Below are 26,327 nucleotides of genomic sequence, written 5' to 3' on the forward strand. Positions count from 1 at the left end.
CAATCAAACCGTCCCACCCGTAAAGATTGGCAGCTAATTTGGAAATTGGGAAAGGAGAGTCAGTGGGCGATGGGCAAGGGAAAGTCATGGGCATAAGTCCGTCCCCGGGCCAGCTGCTTAGACGACCTTTACTAGCCAACAGTAAGGCTCTAGGCTAACTAGGGAGACGGGGACGGAGACCCTCATACGATGCGGCAGCGATCTACAACCTGCATATGCCTATCCACACACTAAGCGATCAACTTTCCCACCTTCTTGGCGACGACAAGGTCTGTGAACTGGAGACTGAGCCTTCTGATTTGCCGAGTGAGAGCCGCGGGAGACAGTGCTCGACGCAAGCAGCCAGCCATGCCACCGCGCTACACCTGCAAGCTTTATCAGAGACGAAAGACCCGAATGCACTCTTTGGACATCCGGGAGTGGCGGGGACACCTTTCCGTTCATGGAGTGTGCAGGGAAAAGTCAAGCGCCTGTCCGTCTACGTTGGGACGAGCAGCAGGTTTCTGCAGCGACGGCTAACCTTGGAAAGAAAACAGAAAGAGCGCGGAGGACTGGGATCAAACACGCTGCTGCAGTCCGCAGACACACTCGACAATCGAGGCGACATGAATCGCGATTGCGAGATAATCTATAAGAAATGAGTGTGGACGAAATGGGACAGCCTATCTCCAGGTTTCACAGTGTCGGTACGACGGTAAGCCCCTGGTGGTCCAATTTGGGTCATATTCTGATTCGCCGAGCAATCAAACATCCTGTCACTTGGCCCGACTACTGCAACCCTGCTCTTTTACGTGTATTTTGACATATACAACCGATCCACGTTCGTGTGTAACGAGATTGGCTTTTTCAGTGGTTCAACATGCCCGACCACCCCTGTTCATATGCTTGCTTGACTACAGTGGTGACGACAAACGTTTTCTTCTCACATCTCCATGGGTCTGGCCCTCGTGGCACGAGCGGCGAAGTGGGGGAGCCGTCAGGGCATTCTCGCGGATCGATCGAGCAGAAAAGACTCCAGAACAATTGGATGAAATAGCAGCGCACGCCATGTACAAGATAATTGATGAGCATTTGGTGGATGGCTGTAACAAATACAGTAGTGACCTTTTCAATTGCACTTTCTCCTCACCCTGCCTGGATCCGAGGTGCTTCCTCATCGTTTGTCCGATCACAGGATCAAGGCGAAGCGAGCGGGAGAACCTTCGACCGTGCTGATTCGTCGTGTCTTCCATAGAGCATTACAAAGAGCACTCGAGCCACTTTACGGTAGCCGTGCCAAGATTCCTTCAAAAGGGTTATTCTTTTATGAAGCACTTATTCCAAAACTTGAGTATTTCATAGCACGGCTGTAGGTCTACTGTACAGGCTTTTACGCTGATTCTTCATGTACAAGTAGTATCACACAAGCATTACTCGCTAGGAAAAGAGTAGGAACATTGACTGGATATACTTATTCAAACATGCATTCGATGGATCTACGCTTATAGTTGTATACATAGGGCAGGGTCAGTCTCGAAATCCTGTTAGTTTAGTGAGACCTAGCTCGATGACGAGTCTGTGGGCTGTAGAGCCAGGAAGTCAATGTTCGTCACGTTATCCGTTTCTAAACTTGTCGTAATTACTGGAGTCACCGGCACTGCTCTAATCACCTCAGTCAGTGCTATATAAGATGCCCAAGTAAGATGGTCTGCGACATCCATGCTTCCTTCTTCACAAAGTACCCTCTTGCCAATACGGATGGGCTAGCACTTGGTCAATAGTCCCACAGGCTGTAGGATCGAGATTCGTCATCTTAGAGAGCAAATCCACGGCTGTCTCGCCCAAGTCCTCACCCCAGACCCGTAATCTAAGGTTGGGTTGTACCTTTACCTTTTCTTCTGCCACTCTTGATGCGAGTCGTAGAGCAGACGCCCAGTCCTCATCCTCAATTTGCTGGTAAAGGGTTTCCGGAACTGGGCCGAAGTAACAGAAGTGATTGATTATTACTTCTTGCTCTGCTGTGAAGCCTGCCTTGACAAGGTTTTGGTAATCATTCAGTATAAGTTCTCCCCCTCCTAGGGTATAGATGTACTGTAAATAGGGATTAGATGCGTAATTGCGCTTTGTACATATCCAGGACTTACTACTAGCCCTCAGGAATAGATGTCAGATGCTCTTGGGGAAAGACTCGCCTGTCCTTCGGGACTTCGCCACATGGCGTTACCCACAGCATATGGCATACGACGTGTCTCCCCTTTTTTGAGCTTACAGGCGATGTCAAAATCACCTAGTGCTACATTTGTGACTTTCTTGTTGCCCTCGCTGTCGCATGTCCAGTCAATCAGGATGTTGTCTGGCTTAACATCTTTCAGAACCAGTCAGCTTGGAAGCCCATTAATCAGCGCGCAAGACAAGCCAGTATGAACCCAGTCCTTCGCATGGAGTTCCTGAATTGCCTCCCCAACACCTCGCATGATTTTGAATCGTTCATCCGGCAGAAAAGCCGGATCACCTTCGATCAAAGCAAGCAGGGTATCCCGAAAATAAGGATAGACAAGGATCGATTCTTTGCTGTTGCAGTCTACATGCATGCGAAGTCTTTGGGATGATGGAAAGTCATTGGCGATACGGTGAGATAGATCGAAGAAGTATTTCGATACACGTTTGAAAATGAAGCTCTTGTCTGCGGATCTGCCTAGCTAGTTAAAGCATAAACGTCTGTCTTTATATCATAGAACAAACTCGGCTTTGAATATGTCACATCTGTTGTCCTGAGGATGCCGTTTGAGCACTTTGCCATCAGTATATGTGCGACCAGAGTTGCCGACGACAGTCGAGTTCATTCTGATGCTGAAGATCCGTCTAGGTAGGTACACGTTTGGACAAGTAGCGCAGTGTCGTCGCAACATCGGATAGAAGTATGACGTAGTGTAGCCCGGCATAAGGTGTTGAAACATGTGATGTTGACACAACGAGGAAGAAAAGTCAGGAGATTTAGGCGCTTTCACGCTGGGTTTATTAGAGGAAGAAGGGGACGGGAGATTTTGTCGCTGTGTGGCAGACAGAACAAGTCCAACGTCGTTCACAGCAACCGCTTCTCCGCAAGTTTTTATGGGTCAGATGGAAAGCCAGGTGGAAAAGTTGTATTATTCCCGTCATCAATTATTGACACGCATTATAAAAGAGGTAAGTGTTGGAAGATTGCGCAGCTTTCCGATGGTACCTTTCTGTCCAAGGCTAATAATGGTGTAAGCGGATATTGCTGCGTCAGCACGCTGCACGTCTGTCCACTACCGCAGAGGGCAGTGGAGTTCCAAACGACGAGATCCTTCTAAGTTATTGGAGATGCTGAAGAGGCATGTGCCAGCATAGGATGTAGCATAGGCCCTCTTTGGCTAAACCCAAAGTGAGATCAGATAGAGTAAGAAAAGTCAAAGTACCAACTTCATTGACACCTTATCTACAATTTGTGACTTGCGCTGTAGCCATCCCTGTACGAACAAAACCCTGTTACTCGGCGACGCCTTCGCTGTCAGAGAATATGATCCTACCCAAGATCGAAACGAGATCCTTCGATTCAATCCGATCTTGCTTACGTTCGTTCTCGCACCACTGGCCGGGGTTCCTACCAACCTCGTCCTCGGAGTCTTGGTCCTTGGAATGGCCGTCACTCAACGACTAGGAAAAGAGTTTAGAGCATCTGATTCAACATGTCAAGTACTCACGTAGGTAGAAAGCAGTGTAGGAAAAACAAAGGATGAGCATAGGTTCATACAAGTGATTGTAGAACAAAATAGAGAAGGTGGGATGCACAAAACCAAAGAAAACTTTCCCATGCGGGGAATCGAACCCCGGCCTTGTCGGATCCTCTCTACTGTTGTACATGAAAGCGACAAATCCTAGCCGCTAGACCACATGGGAATTGATAAGTAAACTCGTTTGTCATGATCCCATATGATCTCTAGCAACAGCAAAATCATGGTTGCTTTGTAGATTTCTTGTGTCGAAGTGGAAGTATATGTGATACACCGTCCGAAAGAGAGACATAGCAAGAGAGAGGGTGTGTGCCGAACGCCTTCAATTGTAATAATGTATACACAGTATAGAACTAGTCAAGCCTGCATTCGTCGCTTACTGTCAAGCAACACTACACGCAAAACCTGCATGCACTTCCAACCCACCAATGCGCAATATTACTGTGACTACTAAGAAAGGACCTCGGACTCGAGACAAAGCAAGACTCCAATAGCTCTCTAGCGACCGACAAACAAATCGACCGGAAGTAATAACCCAAGGTCAATTGCCTGATACAATGTAAAAAGATCACAAGATATGAGCAAAAAGAAGTTGATTGGAATCAGTCGATTGCATCGACCGGGAGTCGAACCCGGGCCAATCGCTTGGAAGGCGATTATCCTACCGTTGGACCATCGAAGCCGAAGCTTAGTTTTACTCAAATTTCTCGCAATAATATACTTTCAGATACAGGCCACTTATAGTCAACTGTCGTTTTTACATAAATATCCAGCTCCATTATCTGGCAACGGAAGCATTGAGAGCAACAATAGCATATCGTGCAAAATTTGTCATGGAAGTTCATCATGTGATACACTTTTTACTTGATTATGTGTTGGACAATCGTCTTAGACTGGGGACACCAACGAAATGCCACACAGTTTCTCTTGGACGGACTCAAAACACCATGCAATATTTGTTCAGATACAGCATTTACTCATGTTACATACCAACCATCATCATGTAGCCCACGGGAATCTACCTGTACAAAGTGCCATTACCAGTAAAGTTACCGGTCTGGGTAGAGTAATCACCAGTCTGCTCCAAACTGCTAATCCTACCGAGCAAAAACTCAAGCTGTCTGTACGATGCGCCGGGGACATACTGAGGGATCTCGTGGCCCGCGCCGTTGACGGTGCAGAATGTCAATCCACGCTCGGAGTGAGTGACGCCCAAGAGACCCGCGCCCGCAGTGTCGGTCTGGGGAGTGGTCGTGGATGGCTGGTACTCGATGTCGTAGACGATGGTGCCGAGAGACTCGTGGTAGGGAACGTAGAAGTTCAGAGACGTCGATGGAGCGGTCTGAAAGCCTTGCTTGCCGCCCCAGGTCATGTTTTGGATCGTGGCAAGAGTGCCGTTGGACATGATGAGGAAGTCGAAGTTTCCGTTGCCGATGACGACGTTCTTGGTCTTGTCGATGACTTTGGGCAGGGGGTCATAGGACGAAGGCGGAGATTGGTCGCCGCCGTGAGGGAAGAGTCCGCCGTCGCCACAGGCCATGTAGTTTGTGCTCTCGGGTACGTGGAGTGCTGCCTTCACGTCGCTTCGATTGAAGTAGTTGTTTGGTCCTGGCGCGAGCGAAGGGAAACCCATCTCGTCCCAGAGGAAGGGGCAGAAGTCTATCAGATGGTAAAGGTTGAAGCAAGGGTTCACCAGGATGGCAGCAGACAGGATGTCGTCGTAGACGTCGCATCCCTCGACACTAGGGTCAGGTGCGGCACCGAGAGGTCCAGCAGGAGGGAATGTGAGGGCTTTCTCGTTGAATGCCTTGTAGCCACATGACTCGTAACGCTCGTTGATCTCGGTCATGAAGGTGTCGTTCAGGTTGAAAATGTTGGAGTACTTGTTCAGCATGGGTACAGCAGGTGCTAGCAACCAGTTAGCCCTAATCATCACGGGATGGCAGAAGTAATAAAGTACCATAGATTAATGCACCGTCGTCACCAATACTGGGGTCATTGATCTGAATACCCTTGACATTGTAGTACTTGGTATCGTTGGTATCCAACATGGCCTCAGCAATGTAAGGAATGTATTGGCCAGCATAGCTCTCTCCAGTGATGTAGACCTTGTTGTGCTCCATGTCGAAAGTCTTGATGAAGTTCTTCCAGAAGCCCATAAAGAGTCTTGCGACATCATGCTCGTCGAAAATTTGTTCAGGAGCTCCAGGCGCAGCAGGCGAGAGACCGGTTCCAATAGGCTGGTCGATCCAGACCATGTTGGTCAAGTTCGTCCAGCTGTAGGAGTTTGGGAAGGGTTTATAGGTACCAGACTGCCACAAGAAAGGTCCGTTTTCCTGTAGCAGACCATCCAGTGAACTGCAACCAGGACCACCATTCAACCAAATGGTGATCTCGTCCGAGGCCAAAGGGTTCTCCGAAGGGAAGAACCAGAAGAACAATTGGTTGGGGTTGCTTGAATTTCCATTGACACTCAGAGTACCGGCGTAACTCTCACCGACGTCAAAGTCGACTTCAGGGATTCCGGTACCATTGACGGCGAAAGCTGGTTGATGGTCAACCATGTGATCTGAGTCTATTGCGGAAACCATGACTTACGCTTAGTTTTTGCAGTCAAATAGCTAGCCGTACTGTTCTTGGCCTGCACTTTTCTTGGAGCCAATTCTCTTCTCTTAAGAGCATGAGCTTTCCTGTGAGGGCTCTGGAGAGCTACGGTGGAGGAAACACCCAAGAAGGCGGTGAGCCACAGCGAGTGATGCATAACGACTGGTATTAAGAGTGAGTGAAAGAGAAACTCAACCTGCACGCAACTCTCTCTACCATGGGGAGTAGATCATTCATTTATAAATCGTCGGCCTCATAAGGTTGCCTACCTACTGTACGCTATCTTGCAGCACTTACGAAAAACAATCTACCAACTGACGTGCCCGCGCTTGTCAATCTAGATCCTATAAGGAAGGTCAACTGACATATCACCCTGATAGACTAAATAGATTGACTCGACTATCGAGCTCGAATTCGCTACTTCGGCCGCTCTTTGCGGCCCCCGCTCCATTTCACCAAAAGAACAAGCAATTCGCGGGTGGTCGGGTCGAAAAGTACAAGCATCCACAAGCTTTAGACAAGACTTGAGGGTTTAGTGCGAGATTCATGCAGGCACCACCGGATTGAAAGCTTGTGATTCGACCAGTGGATCTGCAAGAGGAATGGCTTGAAAGATTGTTGGTGGGCGTATCAAGTTGCCTTGTGTGCTCGGGTGCGCTCAGACTATCATGACGACAGTGATGCGGCAGGCACAGCTTTGCGTATAGTACATGTGACCTGCTGAATGAGGAAAGTGGTTATGTGACAGAAAGACAAGACCACAGGATCCGGTGCAGAGTACAGTAGGATAACACTTGAGAACATTGCTACTACTGAGCCGGCTTGAATCTTGTTGATATATGCTTCTACCGTATCGTATTCGGCATGCTAAAAATGATGCTTGTACTGGAGAGCATGACGCGCGCACGAGGTAAGACTGCTCGGGTGGCCCACCTCACCTACCTTATTGACCATACCTTACCCTGCAATAGCCGATACCACATATCGCTCTAGCCATCTGAAACAAGAGGGCAACCCTGTTCCATGTCTCAAAGACAATCACCTGAAGAACACCCTGTGGACCAACAGTAAGAAACAGTCGAGCTCATGATTTTGTTTCTGTTTACCTTTTCTTTCGCGTGCAAGAATTAGACATATCATACGGCATAAGCACGATCATAATTATAAAACCCTTGGGTATCCTGCGATCAAGCAATTGGTTCCTGTCAATCGATCTTGCCTTATTCGCAACTTATCAACACGAGCTGTTGTTAGATAAGGATGCAACATGAAGATGACGTCCTTCAATGGAACATTTACAGAGCTCGTATAATAAATTGATTGACACAAAATGAGCTGCGATTCCGTGATCGATACCATGCGCAAAGTCATTTCGCGCCTATCAGAGGTTGTCTTACGAATATGCAAATCTCGCGAATGCCCCACCCTATTATACTGGAGGTATGCAGAACATCATCATGCACTGGAGAAAGAAGACAAAGGGGTTTGCGTTGATCGTGTCCTATTTCATGTTCGTCTACGTCTAGCATCGCTCTATCTATATCGTTCTATTAATATGAGGCTCATCATCGGAGAAAAGCCATGAAGGCTGTCAGCGGCCGAAACAGAAGAACTCCAAATTCGAGAACCTGACCACCGAAGAGAAAAGACATTAGTGAATGATTAGTCATTTTTTCCCAGTCCCTGTAACCCAAACGCCATGCACGCCACGCTCAACCTTGAAATGTTGCGATGTTTTTATTCTTTTTGTCCCGTCACGATACCACAACCACACAGAAGGGAGGGAAGGATGGCAAGGAGGCGTCAATCACTCCAGCTTGCTTTCACCACTCTCCTCGTCGCCCAACGAGGCACTCCTTGGTGGAGCGAGATCGGTAGGCGCGAATTTACTCATCTTACGGAGGCGTTCGCCGAAAATGTAGAACAGGAACGGGATGGGTAAGAACGCAATAGCAAGGAAACCGACCAGAGATCCAGCCCATTCGACACCAAGGTTGTGGAACATTTGAGTTGCGAACAATGGGAATCCAGCGCCAAAGAAGGAACGGAGGATTGTGTTTGCAGCGATGGCAGAGGCAGCCACCATCAGGTAGGCATCGACAAGGTAATTCAAGGCCTGCAAGAAGATGAGGACGATGCCAGTACCGGTGACGATGCCAGAAACAGCAGGAGCTGCCCAATTGACGCTTGCATAATTACCGGTCCATCTAGGTAGCCGTTAGTTTGTAATAATTGAAGGTCCGATGGAGGTTGACACTTACGCAAACCAGAAGAGTCCAATGGGGAAAAGCGTTGCACCAAGCATCATAGGAACGAGACGAGCTTCGGGAACTGGTAGACCACCATTGGCTTTCAGCTTGCGGTTGTAGCCTGGCTCGAATAGGATGACTATGCCACAACCACAGAGCACACCAATGATAAGACCGATATAAGGAAGAGTGGCCACAGCCGGATTGATGCCTCTCTTTTCTGCGAAAACGATCGGATAGGCCTCGAGGAAAAGGTACAGGATTCCGTAGATGAACTGCACTTTTTGGTTAGTATAGTTGTGGATGATGTTCTGACGATATTGCTTACGGCTGTGTAAATGGTGATTAAAAACACGATCGGTTCACGGAAAAGCAGCTTCAGCGGTAGAGCCATGTGCCTGTTTATCAAGTTTTTGAGATCAAGGTTTTCTTCCTCGGAGACGTGATGGATAGCAAAGTTTCCTGTCTCAGCCCTGATGTAGGCGGCACGATCCTGGAGCAATGTCTTCGTAAAGGTTTCCTCGAGAACAAATACGTCGAGGACAAAAGCCAAAGCGCCCATGATACCAGTGATATACTCAGTCCAGCGCCAGCCCAGGTAGCTTTGGGTGATGAAAGCTAGAGTTGATCATCAGTCATATTCTGATCAATTCAATACTGGGTTACTTACCGCCAACGATAGGGGAAATGAAAGGTCCAATAAAGACCAGCGCACTGAAGCCGGCAATAGCGATTCCTCTAGTCTCGTTTCCGAACAGGTCTGCAAAAGCTCCGCCTACTACCGCCAGTGGGCAAGAGGCGAAGACACCAGCAAAGAAACGACACAACATGAGCGTCTGCAAGTCTTTGGCAGTAGCGCAACCAAACATGAAACAAGTCTGCAAGAAAGAAATGGTCAGTAAGCTTCGCAAAGGACGCAAGGCGAGCTCAACGTACGAAAACCAAGCAAGCAGCAGTGATGGGCTTCTTCCTGCCGTAGAGCTCAGAAATGGGAGCAAATGCCAGCGGACCAGTCGCGAAGCCGCAGATGTACAAAGTCAGACCCAAGATGGACACTACAGAGCTGACGTGAAACTCGGCAGCGACGGACTCGACGGCAGCCGAATAGACAGAGGAACCCCACGAAGCAACCAATGTATCAAAGCCCAGCACCAGGCCCGCTCTCATCTTGCGGGAGAATCTCCATGACTTTGCGTCGGCTGGGTCGTCGTCACTCGTGAGCTCCACCAGATATACATTTGTGTCGAAGGGTAGAGGCGGCGGTAGTCCTCTGTCTTTGCCCAATTGGAATCGCTTCGATGTCTGTGTCCGACGAATTGGATTTGTGTAAACTGGGGCCAAATCGAACATTTTCCTTTGGATCTTCCGGATCTGCTACTGGATTTCTTTCAATAAGTCACGCGGAAGTCGAAGTGGCTATCTCTTGTCCACAGTCCTATCTTGTTCACAAGCAGTATGTCTAGAGTGGGAGAAATATTGCAACCCAATGGAGAGAAATTTTTGGAAATGGAAGTTTTAGTATTACAAAGAAATGTTTCAAAGACGCCTTGCGGATATTGGATCCCTTTTTAGTATTTACAATTGCTTCACTCGGGATGTCTGTAGGGTGGCCCAGCCATGACCACCTTTCTCTCGACCAGAAAACTTTCGATTGAATTATGCTATCATTGATGAGTACAAATGTATGACGTGGGTGTTTATCGACCTCCGCCACAAGCCGAGTATCCGAAACCTCGGGTTATGCTGATGTTATAGATAAACTCGACTTTTACGGCCGAGGTATAATTGACACTGCATTATCGTCATTATCTCAAGATAGTTGTATATTTGTTGTAAAACCCTTACTGCCCTACCAGAATCCAACTTAATCTTCACGAACAGCCTGCGTCAATTATCCAATACGCAATGTGTTGCAGACAAAGCAACAGCTGAAAGCCGAAAGCGCAAACGGATAGCGGACAGCAGCGGACATTCGGTTTACCCGGTCAGTTTATCACAGCGTCATTCCACACGACACTTACGAGCCAAAGTCCACTCGGTCGTCGCAATAAAGTCCCACGATCCGAAAAGTACATACAGACAGAGGGAACTTTTGCAGTATCTTACTCATCAAAAGAGGCCATAAGCACGATCGCTCGCCTCCCCGTCCCGGATAGAGTGTATCCGAGACGCTAAGATAGCGATCCGTTCCTCGTTGGACCAAAACCTAAACGTAAGGTAAGGTACTGTGCCTTAGTTTACTTTTCCTCTGGTTGGGGAGGATAACGCCAGAAAAACTGCTTACGTGCTTGAAGTGGTGAGGTGGTTCGCCAAGATCTTAAGCCGACGACATCGACATCGACTCCTCACTGACATGACAAGATGCCGTCCGTACCTATGCAAAAATAATGCATTCCGGCTTCATCTCTACCTTGCCTTCACTTAAACGACGGGGAGTATGGCGGCGCTCTGGTTCTTGGGTATCGAACGAGTGGCTCTCGTGGTGTGTCAATCCGGCTGGCCCGGAGATTCATTTTTTCCTTTTTGTCCACTCTCGCACATAACTACATCTTCAGGCTTCAATGCAATAACCCTCTCGTATCGAAGCAAGAGAAAATCAAAACTTCTGCCAAGACATGTAGTACTATGTGTGATTCGCTTTTCGCGGGGTAGAACTGCGAAGTGGTTGATATGGCGGTGAGAGAGATTTCGAGAAAATTCGAAAGAGTGAGATTAGAGTACTTGTGAAGGATAATGCGGCTGCTCCGTCTGTCGCGGGTAATCAGATCTACATTTGATCGTCTCTTGATCTTCTCGTTTGTGCGGCGAAACAACATACAAGAAGGAAAAGAAGAAGAGAATGAAGTGATGGTCAAAAATCAAATGAACGTAGTTGGGTATATACATTGAAAACTAAGTACAAGAATAATAAATACAAACGGATATATCATCAAATGGACTCCCCGGAGCTCATCACCAGGCCCATATGCTTTTTGTGCAAGACGAGAAAACATTGCTATGAAATGATAGAAGAAACACAAAACTATACGCCATTTTCGAGGGCTTTCTGTTGTACACATGCCCACACAGTCGTCCCTTTTCACCATCGGATCCACACATGAATAAATCAACTCCTTGAACCTTTTCCTTTTTTTGTCCTTCCCAATTAAGGTGCCATCACAAGAGCCAAAAGGGCCATGCGTACGTACATGCCGTACTTCATCTGCAAAGAAAGTCAGTGGAATGGTCAAAAGATAGAAATGGGAAAAGGCACCCACCTGTCTGAAGTAAGCGCATCGGGGGTCGTCGTCGACCTCGGCACTCAACTCCATGTTTCTGGGCAGAGGATGCATGACAATCATGTTCTTCTTGGCGTGAGTTAAGGTGGCTGCAGAGACGATGAGACCGTCCTTGTATTTCTCGTACACTTCCAAGTCATCGAAACGCTCCTTTTGCACACGAGTGCAGTAAAGAACGTCGGTCTTGGCAATAATCTCAGGGGTCAAAGACTCGCTGACAACGGAGAGTTGACCGCGGGCCTCGAGGCCTGCTCTGACCTTTTCGGGGAGTGCGAGTGCTGCAGGCGAGGCAAGTTGCACAGTGACATTGTAGTGCTTGAGCAACGCGCAGAGGGAGTGCACAGTACGGCCGTACTTGAGATCACCAGTGAAGGTGATGGTCAAGCCGTTGACAGACCCAAGCTCCTCACGCATGGTGTACAGGTCAAGGAATGCCTGAGTAGGGTGCTCGCGGCTGCCGTTGCCGGCGTTGAGGACGGGGTGGTCGGCATACTTGGCAGCAATGTCGGCAGACTCATCGCTGGGGTGGCGAAGGACGATGGCATCCGCGTACTGGTCAAGAGTACGGACGGTATCCTGCAGAGTCTCGCCCTTTTGGGTGGACGAGTGAGCCTCGTTGATCATGAGCGTGGCACCGCCGAGACGCTTCATGGCTGCATCGAAAGATCCAGAAGTGCGAGTGGAGGGCTCGTAGAACATGAGCGCGAGGACACGGCCCTTGAGGATATCAAGCGATCCGTCACGCTCCACGCCGAGACGCATTTCCGATGCGATGGTGAGGAGAAGGTGCAGTTCCGCCTTAGAGAACTGTTGCACGGAAATGATGTCACGACTCTTGAGCGGCGAGTTGTGGAGAAGCTCGGCCAGAGACTTGTTCTGCTTCTTGCGCTGGGTGGGAGGGCTCATAGGGGTAGATGGCTCGTCGACGAAGCTCTGGAAATCGAGCTTGCTGATCTCGAGGTCGTAGTTGCGGGCGATGGCCTCGATCAACAACTTGGCGTTCTTGACGTTGGTGACCAGAGGGGTCTGGTAGTCGACGGCCATTCTGCGAGTGCGGTAACCCTTGGACATGTAGTTGGCAGGTCTGCGGAAGCGGTTGCTTGAGGGCAGGTTAATGTACAAGTCGATGAGGTTGTTGGCAAGGGCATGAGTGAGAGAGTACTCTGCTCTCTGGGTATCATCAGAAAGAGCCTCCAAGAACTTGCAAGAAACGCCGTGCTCCTCGAGGAAGTCGGCGGTACCTGCAGTTGCGTAGATGTTGTAGCCGAGCTTGTGGAGCTTCTCAACCGAAGGAAGCATCTCCATCTTGTCCTTGAACGAACCAATGGACAAAAGAATGTTCTTCTTGGGCAGACGGAATCCAGTGGCGATCAAACCCTTCATGTAGGCTTCGTACTTGGTGCGACCGAAACAAGCGACCTCACCAGTGGAAGCCATCTCGACACCCATGACGGGATCGGCTCCTGACAGACGGGAGAAGGAGAACTGAGGGACTTTGATACCGACGTAATCCTTGGGCATGGTGGTTGGGGGGTAAGGCTGGAGAGGGATCTCGGCCATGGCCTTGGTAGCCAACTCGATGAGGTCGACACCAGTGACCTTGGAGACAAATGGGAAAGACCTCGAGGCTCTGACGTTGCACTCGATGACCTTGATGTCGTTGTCCTTGGCGATGAACTGGATGTTGTAAGGACCAGTGATGTTGAGAGCGTGACCAATCTTGCGAGTGGCCTCCTCGATACGTCTGACAGTCTCGGGGTCAAGATCTTGAGGAGGCTGGATCAGGGTGGCATCACCGGAGTGAACACCAGCGTTCTCGACGTGCTCGGACACAAAGTGGCCAATCATCTTTCCGTTCTGGGCAACGGCATCCATCTCAATCTCCTTTGCGCCTTCAATGTACTTGGTGATGACGACAGGGTACTCCTTGGAGACTGCGGCGGCTTGGTTCAGGTAGTTGGCCAAGTCGTGCTCCGAGTAGACAGTGTTCATGGCGGCACCGGACAAGACATAAGAAGGACGGACGAGCACAGGGTACTTGACCTTGTCACAGAACTCCTTGGCTTCCTCAATGCTGGTAAGCTCCTTCCATTGAGGCTGGTCGACCTCGATTCTGTCGAGCATGCGAGAGAACTTGTATCTGTTCTCGGCGGTGTCGATCATCTCGGGAGAAGTACCCAGAATCTTGACATTAAGACGGTGAAGAGGCAATGAGATGTTGTTAGGGGTCTGTCCACCCATGGACAGAATGACACCGCTAGAGTTCTCTAGCTGGTAAATGTCAAGGACAGTCTCGAGAGTGATGTTCTCAAAGTACAAACGGTCAGCCTCGTCGTAGTCAGTGGACACAGTCTCGGGGTTGTAGTTGATCATGACAGTCTTGTATCCGTTCTCGCGGAGGGTACGAATGGTCCTGACAGAGCACCAATCGAACTCTACGGAAGAGCCAATACGGTAAACTCCCGAGCCCAACACCATGACACCATTGTCGTTGAAGTCGATATCGCTCTCGACGCCATTGTAGGTGGTATACTGTTACGTGTTAGCGACTGCTGCAAGCAAAAAGACATAAAAGGATACACACTAGATAATTCGTAAAAGCAGGGAACTCAGCAGCGACAGTATCGATTTGCTTGACAACAGGCATGAGCTTGTTGGCGAGTCTGACCTTGCGGACCGTCTGCTCGCTGGTACCCCAGAAGATGGACAATTGCTTGTCAGAAAATCCAAGCTCCTTGGCTTGACGGAATAGGGTAGGGTCGATGGTGTTGGCGGTCTTGGTGCTCATGAGCTTGCCGAACTCGCTGAGGCCCTTGAGCTTGCTCAGGAACCACTTGTCGATCTGGGTCAATTCCCAGATTTTGTCGACGGTGTAACCAGAGTGCATAGCGTTGGCGATGGCGAACATGCGCTGATCAGAAGGAGTCTGAAGCTCTTGGTCAATGGACATGAGCGCACTAGTCTCCTGGAAACCCAGGTTGCTGACATCGACAGCACGAATAGCCTTCTGGATGGCCTCCTCAAACGTCCTACCGATGCTCATGACCTCGCCGACGGACTTCATAGAAGAGCCGAGGAGTGTCGAGACACGAGTGAACTTCTTGAGATCCCATCTAGGGATCTTGACGACGCAGTAGTCGAGAGAAGGCTCGAAACATGCGACGGTGGACTTGGTGACGCTGTTCTTGATCTCGTTCAATGGGATGTTCAGACCAAGTTTAGCAGCAACGAAAGCGAGGGGATATCCAGTGGCCTTGGAGGCAAGAGCGGACGAACGCGACAGACGTGCGTTGACCTCGATGATGCAATACTCTCTGGATTCGGGATTCAGAGCGTATTGGATGTTGCACTCTCCGACGACACCAAGATGGCGAATGACGTTGACCGCAGTGGTTCTGAGCATGTTGTAGTCTTGGTCGGAGAGAGTCTGCGAGGGGGCGACAACGATAGAATCACCAGTGTGGATACCGAGGGGGTCAAAGTTCTCCATGTTACAGACAGTGATGCAGTTGTCGTTGCAGTCGCGTACGACCTCGTACTCGATTTCCTTCCAGCCCTTCATACTCTTCTCGACAAGCACCTGGGGACTTGCGGCGAAAGCCTTGTTGCAGAGCTCACGGAGCTCGGTCTCGTTGTATGCGAAACCACTGCCAAGGCCACCAAGAGCATAGGCTGCACGAACAATGAGAGGGAAACCAATCTCCTTGCCGGCGTCCATGGCCTCGTCGATGTTGTTTGCAGACCTAGACTTGGCGCACTTTTCACCAATGGAATCCATGGAGCGAGCGAAAAGCTCACGGTCCTCGGTGGTGATGATGGTGTTGATGGGAGTACCGAGAACCTTGACGCCGAGAGACTCGAACTCGTCCTTGAGAGCGATTCCGACGGACAGAGCAGTCTGGCCACCGAAAGTGCAGTAGATGGCGTCGGGCTTCTCCTGCTTGATGACTTTTCTAACAAAGTCGGGGTTGACAGGCAAGAAGTAGACCTTGTCTGCAAGACCCTTGGATGTTTGGATGGTGGCAATGTTGGGGTTGATGAGGATTGTGTAGATGCCCTCCTCTTTCAGCGCCTTGATGGCCTGAGATCCAGAGTAGTCAAACTCACCGGCCTGACCGATGGAGAGACCACCACTACCGAGAACAAGAACCTTCTTGACGTGCACTCTGGGGTTGATCTTTTGGTTTTCGGCAATGTCGCCGCCGGGGAACTTGACGGGCTGGTGCATGAGGCTGGGGTTCTCGATCGTCTTCATGATGGTGTCGATGAAGACATCGAAGAGGAATTCGGTATCCTGAGGACCAGGAGCGGCTTCGGGGTGGAATTGGACGGAGAAGTAAGGACGGCTGACGTGTCTGATACCCTCGTTGCTGCCATCGTTGGCGTTGACAAAGAGTTCGGCCCAGTCCTGGGTCAGAGTGCGTGCATCGACGGCATAACCGTGGTTCTGAGAGGTAATGTGACACTTTCCAGAAAGCATGTTTGTGCAAGGGATGTTGTGGCCACGGTTACCAAACTTCATCTTGAGGGTGCTGGCGCCAGAAGCGCGCGCGAGAAGTTGGTGTCCCAGACAGATACCGAAAATGGGAACCCTGGCTTCCTTGATGTTTGCCTGGATGTTCTTGACTGTCGTCTCCATCATGGCTGGATCACCGGGACCGTTAGAGATAAACAGACCATCGTACTCCTTTCCTGCGAGGGCAGGGAAGTCGTAGTCCCAAGGCACTTGGATGACTTCAACGCCTCTCTTCACGAGACATCTCAGCTGGTTGAATTTGAGACCAACATCGACAGTCACCACTCTGACCGGACGGCCTGAGGGGTGCTTCAATGCATTTGCTGGATCAGGGGAGTATGTCTTGGGGGCCTTGATGGAGACTGTTTCTTCGGTCAGTGGCCGGTCACTCGAATTGAGCAACTGGAGTCTTACCATCCGCCACCAGGTTTGTCGAGTTGGGGTTCGACCACTCAATGTCTTCGTATTCGGGCTGCTTGCCGTTGGTGCAGGTGGTGCCATTGGTCATGGTGATGCCGTTTGTGATGGGGGCGGCGACTGCAGTGCCGGCGACCTGCATCCTCAAACGTCCAAGCATACTTCCCTGTTCTCGGATCTTCTTGGTCAGGGCTCGCGTGTCGACTCCGCAAATGGCAGGCACGTCCTGTTCCTTAAGCCATTTACCCAATGAAGAGGTGGCCAAGTGATGCGAGTAGTCCTCGCCGCAGTATGAGGCTACGACAAGACCGGCAATGTGGATCTCGGATGCTTCAAAGTGAGCAGGCACATCTTTGAGGAGAGCGTCCATCTCCTCCCTTGATGGCACGCCGTAGTTACCGACGAGAGGGTATGTCATGACCAGGATCTGGCCACGGTATGAAGGGTCGGTGACAGACTCAGGGTAGCCGACCATGCCAGTCTGGAAGACCAGCTCGCCGGCCACGCTCTTCTCTGCACCAAAGGATTTTCCCTCGCAGAAACGGACGACATTGTCTCCGTCTCTGACCTCGAGGGCGATTAGCTTGTCTTCCGAATGGCCAGCCATTGTGAGAATTACTAGGCCAGGGTTGACTATTGCTCGGAAGAGAGGAGAGAGAAGAAGAAAAAGAAATCGTGTCTCTCCGTACCTGAAAAAAGAATCACCAGAAACTTTTTCCCCACACTTTTTTTTGCGTGACGAAAGGCTTTTGACGTCTTTGCTTGGCGCGGCGCCTCTCTTTTTCCCTGCAGTACCTTAATTAAAAGTGCAGTAAAAGTGCAGTAAAAGTGCAGAAATAAAGTCCCGGAGCTTTGACTTGCAGTGGAGACGCCATGATCGGCCTGCCAAGCCGTGCCGTCTCTTTTCAGCTGCCACACACTCAGGGGTCGCTTTGGTTCTTGTGGTCTGTTGGAGTCGCTACTTGTACAGTATCAGCACACTCTCGCTGTCGTTCTAACGAATGAACATTGGTAGACGATTCCATCGAGTGCTTTCCCTGTGTTGATTGGTTCAGAGAGAAGGAATGGATGCAGGGTGTCGATCGTGACAGAAAGTTTCTTTGGGTTTTCACTTCGCCGTTACTCAATCGAAACTGTTTTTGCTGCAAAAAGAGGAAGTAGCGGTGATCGAACCTCACATGCGGAAAGAGCGAGCTCGATGAGTTCTGGCCATCGATCGTTGGGACCCACTCGAGTTTCCCGATAGGACTCTTTCTTTGCTTTCTCATATCATCTTCAGATCGGGCAAGGTAAGTTGCTGTGTTTACTTACGGCTGATCGGTGAACGTGGAAGCTGTAGCCATCAAGCAAATATGCCGCATTATCAAGTACCTCTATACCTCGATATTGACCAAGTCTGCACGTACGGAGCATTTACCTCTCTATATAATAAGAAGGAGCGTGGTCAGACATCTACGAAGCATTAGAGCTAGATATAGTCACCGAACCTTCACTCTACCTCTACCAAAACTATTTCAGAGCAGTCATCGAGCTCTCATCTGACATTCGAGCGTGCACGCTCTGTCGTGAAAATTATGCTCAAGAAGATGATTTGCTTTCCAGTCGTTCTCCTCTACATGACATGCTCTATACGCATGCATGCATGCATGCGAAACATGTCTGAGCGAGTCGCCATAGCTCCCGCCTGTATGCTCAGGGGGTTGATTGACCAGTGCAATATATATTACAATATGGACCATTCCTAGCTCGTATTTACACTGTAAAGCGGCCCGTCTCTCCACAGTCCGGCTCTTGCTTCAGCATTGATCAGTGCAAAGCTCGAGATCAACTGCACTCCACCTCAACAACTTACTACTTGTACACCGCCCGCCAAAACATGCATTCAAAACTCCCAGACCCCGCCTCCCTTCACATCATCACTACCAGCCCTGAGACCATGCTCCCCCAGGCAAATCTTGACTCTGTCCGCAATGACGGTCGGTAGAAGCGTGCCCACGCTCAACAGCGCCTTCGCCTTCATATACGCCGTAAACTTGTCATCGTCAGGTAACAGCCAAGCCACCCGACCTTTGGCATCTGCATCTCCCGCCCGTATGATTTCGTGCATCTCGTCTGAGGAGAAGCCTTTTCCTATGACCACTGCTTTAGGGATTGAAACAGTGTTGGTCGCCGAGACTGTGCTGAGGTCTGATGCAGGCGTTATCGACTCGCCGCGTAGTAGCGCTGGAATCTCTAATAATGCGGTTTCGAGCGTGTGACATGCGTGTATGACTATAGACAGTACTCGAATCAGAACCGAGAAAGAGGGATAGAATGATCACTCGCCACCTTTGTAGTCGGCTCCATCTAGTCCAGCGATGAAACTCTTGGCCATCATGGGCGACTTGCCACATAAGACAAGTGGAACCGCAGCCATTCTCTTTTTGCTATTCCTCTATCTGAAGGTCTACCTGTTGCAGCAAGGATATACGTCGTGTTTCTGCCCAAAGATGGTACAATAACAAATGTGCTAGGCGATGCGGTTTATAACTTGACGAAATCTATTGCAGGTATCTTGGAGATTAGGCATCTCCGATTTGACCGAGCATCTCGGAGATAATTGCAACAAAAGTAACAGAGTTCACGAGAGACGCTAATTACTGTCGACCGATATCACTCTACAAAGTACAGCTCAGTCATCACGCTCATTATTACCACTCAAGTCTAGTAGCAGCAACAATTTCATGACGAGTATATACACGCATTCCGCCATGCAAGGGTACCGTGTCCGAGTTCCGAAGTCCGAAAAGTCATGTTGGGTTGTTTGTCGGGCGGGGTAGAACACAGTGCTCGCCTCGAGCGCGAGAACGAAACACTCAGACATATTCTATGCATTCTGTATTTGTGTGTGACTTGCTTATATATCATGTCTAGTGGATCCGTCTCCACTGTCTAATACTCCGCAGATGTGTTGTTTGTGTGAAGAGGCTTGCGTACGATATGCAGCACCAATAGCAGACTTATATTAAGCACATGAACTTGGAATATTAATACACTGGTTGATCGTCTCCATATGGGGTAAAGCAAAGCTTCGGGAAGCAGTATCATTGGTCTCGGAGTAGAGTTCACAAATTCGTGATATATTGAATGTTTGTACAAAACCGCCAGAGGACAATCGCTGAGGCGGTCGCTCGTTTAAAGCTCCATTACGCCGAGAAGTAGAGACCGAGGTGGATATCGTGTCATATGCCGAATACATGCGTCGACTTGTTTCTTGTGGCCCAACAAGTGAAAGGTAAGAAGAACCAGCTGCGAAGAAAAAACTCCACCTGGACCCAGTGATGATATTTATAGAAAGTGAGAGAGTCGTGCTTCGTCGTAATTCGGCGTATGATTTCGTGAAGTCGACTCATCGTCGTGTAAGAAAAAAGGTCGTTATCCATGGGGCTGGTGTTGTTTCAATCACTGTCGCTGCTTTCGCCTTCGTTACCTCCGAGGTATGCGAAATCATGGAGATCAGGAGGGGTCTGCAATTCCTCTTCGTCGTATTCATCCTTGAGTTTCCAGAACGCCGTGGGGCCTGCTGGACCGTGTACATCGTAGTCTCTGCAGGACATGTCAGTATACAATCAATAAACAGTGTTGTTGAGATTCGGCTTACTTGTCAAACCAATTACCAAGCACACCCCGGCCAGATCGAGGGCCGCCTATCTGGACACCCTCACTTCGCCATCTTTCTTCACTGTAAAAAAAACCGTTAGTGTGATGTGCTGAATTATCAAATGGTGAGTGAGGGTTGGTTCAAGTGCAAAAGAAAAGTATTCCCATGCGGGGAATCGAACCCCGGCCTTGTCGGATCCTCTGAGCAACTGCACATGAAAGCGACAAATCCTAGCCGCTAGACCACATGGGAAAGACGATAAAAATAATGTGGATCAAAAGATTAATGAAAGCGAGAAACAGTGTTGCACGTACCCATGGAAGATCGACCAAGTGGTCCATCTTATTTCTCCCTGTGGGGTCTGGCGTACGACGCCGCGGATCGCGGAATTCGCATTCGGATCCCAGCTGTTGTGGAGACTCCAGCTCGTACCTTCAAACCAGACAATGGGATAATCTTTGCCATCTTCTTCGCCAGACTCTTCGATTTTGGTGACACGGAGCTTCAGTTTAATCATTCGGATCGCTTCTCGCGTATCAATCGGCTCGCGAGGCTCTCCCTGCGCCGGCGGAGGTCGTGCAAAGTTGAAAGCATAAAAATCATGGTAATCTAGATTTGTCAGTCTTGTGCAGTAGTGCCGCCTTTTGCGATTCTGGCATACCTAAGAAGCATACAACCTATTCCACAGTCAGACATCGTTTGCGAGAATGGACTCTTGTTGTTTTGCTTACCCTCATCCACGTGCCGGATATGCCGTATGGGTCGAGTTCATCCAGTCGCCGTTGCTCGTCCAATCCTGCAGTGATGGATGGTGCTCTGAACTTTTCGACGTTTACCGCTGTCCTGTCGAAACAACTGTCTGGTTGCGAAACGTAGCTGTCCTTCTGGGCGCCGATCCACGGCTTTTCCCACATTGGGTCAATCTCGAACTGGGCACGTTCAAGGAACATGCGCAAGTTGTATCCTAGCACGACCATGATGGCCTCCATTTTCTCCCAGTCCACATCTTGGGTTCCATCGCTCTTGAATGGACCCCAGAAGCTACCTGCGGAGTATTGCCGGAGATCGTAAACCTTGGAGCGAGCATAGGAGTTTGTTGGTATGCTTATCATTTGCGATCGAGTTCTTCGGCCTTCGCATTCGAGATTAGATGGACGTGCAGGGGAAAGCGCGCGGTGTGAGGTCCGCCCTTCAATGTCGTCTCGCAGATATGAAGAAGAGCTGGGACAGTCGATTGGTACGCCGTATAAGCAATGGAGCTGTGCAGATACTTGTCGCAGAGCTTCGGTCGCTGCAGGTTTTTGTGTAGAGGAGCCAGCATGTTTGAATAGACTTGATGCAGCAAGGAAGGCGTCAACGTTCTTTTTGGACTTAAAGTACGGCTCAAGCAGAGGTATGTTAGATTGACACTTTGTCGTCTTCATCATTGTAATTATGACATTTGCGACAATGTCAAGGTTGTTGCGCTGCGCCCGTACATGTCAGTATCTTGTTCAGCTTGACATTCGATCATCACAAGCTCACCTTTAGCTCCATGTTGTCACTTTTTAATAGTCTCAGCATTTTTATCACATTTCGTACTTCAGTCTCCCAGTCACGGTCTTGAGATTCAGGCGGGCAGCCCTTAGACATCTGTCAGTACATACAATGACGGATAGACATGAGAGACAAATCATACCAGATTCTCAATGTATACATCCTTAAATAACAGCTTGTTATCGGCAATGTATGATTTGAATGGAGAGCAAGTGTTGCTCAAAGAGGGTAGGTCTTTGGGGCTAACATATTTGAGGATATTGTGGAGCACCTCCGCGCTCATGTCAGATAGGGATGTCATTGTTTGATTGATAGATTTTGAATGGGAAAGGTCAGCTCTGGAGCTCTGGAGGAGCGGTATCTTATAATTTTCCTTGGGACATAGCCGACCAGGTCATTGGCGGACTGCCGCGCTTCTAGGCGATGCTGGAGGGTCTAAACTCCGCATCATGGGATCACTATCACAGACCCTTGAAGGATCGACTATGTGTTAGCGGGGTTAGTTGAAGTTGCCGTGCGCCCGACAACACCAGTTGGCTAACACTTTACGTCGGCAAAGTAGAAGATACACTTGCCCTAGCTAAATTGGCTTACGATGCATGTCTTGGTCCACCGATACCAACGCCTTTATAATAAACATGTCTCTGTCCGAGACGACGTGCATCTCAACATTCTGCAACATGGTTTAGCAGATCCCTCGCAAACCTCTTGATTGTCTCGCATTTGCATATGCAATGTCTAAAGCAGCGCACAGACTTCTAGCACTATTTTTGCCCTCAATATAAGTAAGCCATCACACAGTTGTACAACACTCCGGTCAGGTCACTACTTGGGTTGAGCTCGAAACGCAATGAAAGGCTCGAAAATGAGCCCCTTGGACGACACACATGACCTTGTAGCTTCCTAATGCAGTAGGAGTTAATGGCCTTTATTTCCGGGCGGAGCCACGCGCTTCATTATTACTGATGTACAGTCCCCATCGAGGCAAAATCAAGAGCGAAAAATGGTCACTTGATATTGACTAGAGTCATCCCAAGCGACCCATGTGCCGGTTTCATCCAATCGATTCCAGATCTCGGAGAACAAAGATCTGGCATAAAGCGAGGGCAACGTGATCACCACCAAGCTGTGCATCATTTTCCAGAAACAATGCTCCGGTACGTCGCGAAATCTCGTGATATAACAGTCACAAGCAGTCAAACTAGACTATGTCGATTTAGTTGTCCTACGAGTATAAAAGAAAAGTGCTAGTGCTACGTTGGTTTGTTTTTTGGACCTCGCGACAATTAGGCTCTCACATGCTGCCACATCCCAAAGGCCTCCTGGACTTGTTTGTGTGTTTCCGTCCTCGAAGCGATTAGACACCACAAAAAGGCGGTCCTCCCAAATTGCCTACGATCGATCACCTTTTCCTCTATTCTGTTCCGCTGCTTTTTCTTGGCCTTCCGCCGCTATAGCAGCTCAAGTCCGCGCAACCCGCGCGCGCCCAATAGATCCGCATGATCCGCGTTCGATTCGTCCAGGTTTGCTACAACGGCTCCACGAAAATTTGCGGGTGATCGAGGTGCACAGCTGTCTAGCTGGCTCTGCTGGTTCCAAATTTGTTCGAAAAGAACATAATAAAAACTGACGACCTCATCACTCCACCGTCGAGAAGCGTTGTTGCGGAGTGGAGCGCGCCGCTTCTAGACTGCTCCACGGGCCAGGCTGCAGCACTGGAGGCGGCTGGAAAGGGCCTCCGGTGTTTTCCCTAAGGTCAATAGGTCCTGGATTGAATTGGTTTTCCTATCGGCGTGGCCGCTTGACCTCTTGCCTCTGGTGACTGTTTGGTGTACATCTGGACGTAATCCAAGCGTGGCATCGATTCTGCCCCAGGTCACGGCAAGGCACCCGGAATGGAGGGGGTCGACACTGGGGTGATCTGAAATTGTCTGATGTTCTTCTGGCGTGACGCGACGATGAAATTGAAATCAAGACTAACACCACCGGAAGAAGGGGCAATCGCAAGAGACCTTTTTCTGTCGCTGTACAGTCGCAAATCTCTCTCACAGCAGGACACATATCAGTGATGATACAGTCAGTAGATCAGCTTCTGTACAGATATCTCGTCGTCATGTTGAGTGTCCTACCATCAGTACGCAAGATTTCGCATGACCGACCAGCCACGACACCATCTCCACAACAAATGTTCCGGACTCCACTCCACTCATCCCCATGGTTCATGTGAGAGATGTTCCGAGTAGTGCCGAGCTTGCCATGATGCGGTTATCACGACTCGAGGATCGGCATATGTAAGATGGCTGTGGGGGATCGGAACTGATGATGCAGCAGTTCGGCATGCATACAACCCTTTGAGTTTTTGCGTTTACTGTTCACTAAGAATTCATTGCCTTTTTTCTAGAGACTCATCGCCGGTTCATCAGAAACTCATCGACCAGCTTTCGGGAATCATTAACTAGGATCGAGTTCCTCCGTATGACGACAGTACAAAATCTGTGCGGGCCGATCACTCTCAAGCTGACCATCTTGCTTATGAACGAGGGTATCGTTGTCACTAACCAGTCGGTGTGGTTGCTGTGTAATTTTTCTTAAGCAATAAAGAGATTCAATGTCTCACCCACACCGACGGGCTCTGGGGAAGTCCAGTCGATCCTACTCTCCGCTTTGTACAGTATGGGGAAAGATAGTGCAGGCTTCTGACTATAGTGGGGGAACTGATCTGTGCATCAATCTCCGCTGCAGGTGCACCTTGTCAAGCGACAGACGACCTTGACCCACCTGTGCCAATGCTGAGTCCCATGTAGATGGGTGTCTCGGGTGACAGCTCACGTGTGCCAAGGAAAAGATGTTCCTGTCACAAAGGTTCCGAGGTTGTACGGGACATGAGCCGACCTGGTCATTGTTCATATGTCGAGTCATTACGAGATTAACGCCAGTGCCGAGGAACTGTTGCGGTGTGTCAAGTGACAAACATATGGAGCATATGAACCTCATCTCCACACATGATGGGGTTGTGCGGGGGGTATCAGAGATCAGAGGGCCCTAGCTCTCTAAGCACGTCGGCCTCTTTGATTTTGTTAATATCTGCCCTTTCCTCTCTTGATATTTTTCTCGTAAGCGGGCTTCTCGTTCTCTTTTTCCTCTTCCTCTTCCAGAGAACGAGGAGCCTTCTCGTTGAGAAGCAAAATTGATCCCCTATGTCCGTCGTCTTGGAAGACTCTAACGGAGGCCAGTCTTCGACTCGCTCATCTCGTAGTTACGACGGGGCAGAGGCAAAGACCAGGCTAGAGGCACCAGCAGAGGCAGAAGTGGAGGCGGAGGCAAGGGCCAGGCTAGGAGCAGCAGCAGCAGAGGCAGGCGTGGAGGCAGCGGCTGAGGAGAGCTCGGGATCTTCTCCTGGGCTAGTGGCCAGGTCCACGTCGCGTGAGACCGCGACATATTCCTCCATGCTCGAAGCTGGGATGGCCTCCTCGAGGAACAAAGTCCAAAGTAAGTAATAGGCATGATGCGACGATATGAAAAATCACTTTGCGTGACTTCCCTAACGAACTTCATGGCGGAAGTTCGGCAGGTGCTGATACACAGCAAGTGAAGCATGGCGGTGAAGATAGACGAACACGTCTTGTAAGTGACCCGGTGGCCAATATGTGGTATATCAAGGCAGCCATATCCGAAGAGTGAGTAGGAACACCATGCAGAAACATCTTCTTCCACCTACCTTTGTGAAACGATATGCTCCTTACCCTGTGTCGTCGTGCTTCACTAAATAGCGAATACAAGATATCATCTTACCAGCCTTACTCTTTCCCTATACTGGTAGCGTGCAATGCAGGTAGGCCTCCGACTCGATCACTCGGCACTCCATGAGGGCGCGTCGACAATGTACAGAACGTACGAACAATTCTCGTGGCAATCACCTCGAAGCGCTCGCGCTGACCGCCAGGCACACACAACCAAGAGAAGTGCATCTCCGTCTCGGCCTTATCTTTCGAGATCCCTCTTGCTCTCTGGGGTTCTGCAGAGTACTATAACTAGTCATGGCCAAAACGTGAGATTGTGTCGGTTGTGCCCCTGTCCCCTGCTGCCTGCTACTGCTAGGGTTTCAGAGAGCATCGGCAACGCGTGGATAAAGACCTGTATTAATTCGGTGTCGTTGTTCATCTGCACGACCTTGGCGCTGCCGGCAGGGTCGGTGAGGGAAGTAAAATACTGAGTGATTAATTGCGTAGAAGGTTATAAAATGGTCGTGCAATGAAAGCGAATGTCATATCATGAAGGAGTGAGATAAAGAAGCGGAGTAGCAACAACAGGGCATAAATCAAAGTGTGTACATGTGCAGGTGATGGTGATGTG

General features: G+C 49.6%; 5 protein-coding genes across 5 annotated transcripts; all 5 read right to left on the minus strand.

The window, feature by feature from the left end:
- Positions 1 to 4,752: 4,752 nt before the first annotated feature.
- On the minus strand, positions 4,753 to 6,495 carry AAFC00_001914 (uncharacterized protein; the record flags this gene model as incomplete). Its single annotated transcript, XM_069341177.1, has 3 exons — positions 4,753 to 5,642; positions 5,695 to 6,279; positions 6,333 to 6,495. The coding sequence occupies 3 exons, from the start codon at positions 6,493 to 6,495 to the stop codon at positions 4,753 to 4,755; spliced, it is 1,638 nt and encodes a 545-aa protein (XP_069204688.1).
- A 1,650-nt stretch (positions 6,496 to 8,145) lies between these two features.
- AAFC00_001915 (uncharacterized protein) lies at positions 8,146 to 9,937 on the minus strand (the record flags this gene model as incomplete). The annotated part of the gene is made up of 5 exons (XM_069341178.1): positions 8,146 to 8,545; positions 8,600 to 8,862; positions 8,916 to 9,205; positions 9,258 to 9,465; positions 9,524 to 9,937. 5 exons carry the CDS (start codon positions 9,935 to 9,937, stop codon positions 8,146 to 8,148), a joined length of 1,575 nt encoding a protein of 524 aa, XP_069204689.1.
- Positions 9,938 to 11,732: 1,795 nt separating this feature from the next.
- On the minus strand, positions 11,733 to 17,405 carry AAFC00_001916 (uncharacterized protein; the record flags this gene model as incomplete). The annotated part of the gene is made up of 4 exons (XM_069341179.1): positions 11,733 to 11,789; positions 11,845 to 14,397; positions 14,450 to 16,743; positions 16,796 to 17,405. 4 exons carry the CDS (start codon positions 17,403 to 17,405, stop codon positions 11,733 to 11,735), a joined length of 5,514 nt encoding a protein of 1,837 aa, XP_069204690.1.
- A 1,275-nt stretch (positions 17,406 to 18,680) lies between these two features.
- Positions 18,681 to 19,214, minus strand: AAFC00_001917 (uncharacterized protein; the record flags this gene model as incomplete). Its single annotated transcript, XM_069347961.1, has 2 exons — positions 18,681 to 19,069; positions 19,127 to 19,214. 2 exons carry the CDS (start codon positions 19,212 to 19,214, stop codon positions 18,681 to 18,683), a joined length of 477 nt encoding a protein of 158 aa, XP_069204691.1.
- Positions 19,215 to 20,235: 1,021 nt separating this feature from the next.
- Positions 20,236 to 22,275, minus strand: AAFC00_001918 (uncharacterized protein; the record flags this gene model as incomplete). The annotated part of the gene is made up of 7 exons (XM_069341180.1): positions 20,236 to 20,383; positions 20,439 to 20,519; positions 20,753 to 21,047; positions 21,100 to 21,115; positions 21,170 to 21,904; positions 21,963 to 22,061; positions 22,117 to 22,275. 7 exons carry the CDS (start codon positions 22,273 to 22,275, stop codon positions 20,236 to 20,238), a joined length of 1,533 nt encoding a protein of 510 aa, XP_069204692.1.
- Between the last annotated feature and the right edge of the window lie 4,052 nt (positions 22,276 to 26,327).

The sequence above is a fragment of the Neodothiora populina genome (assembly GCF_041146345.1).
Source record: "Neodothiora populina strain CPC 39397 chromosome Unknown canker_contig_13, whole genome shotgun sequence".
Taxonomy (NCBI): Eukaryota; Fungi; Ascomycota; class Dothideomycetes; order Dothideales; family Dothioraceae; genus Neodothiora; species Neodothiora populina.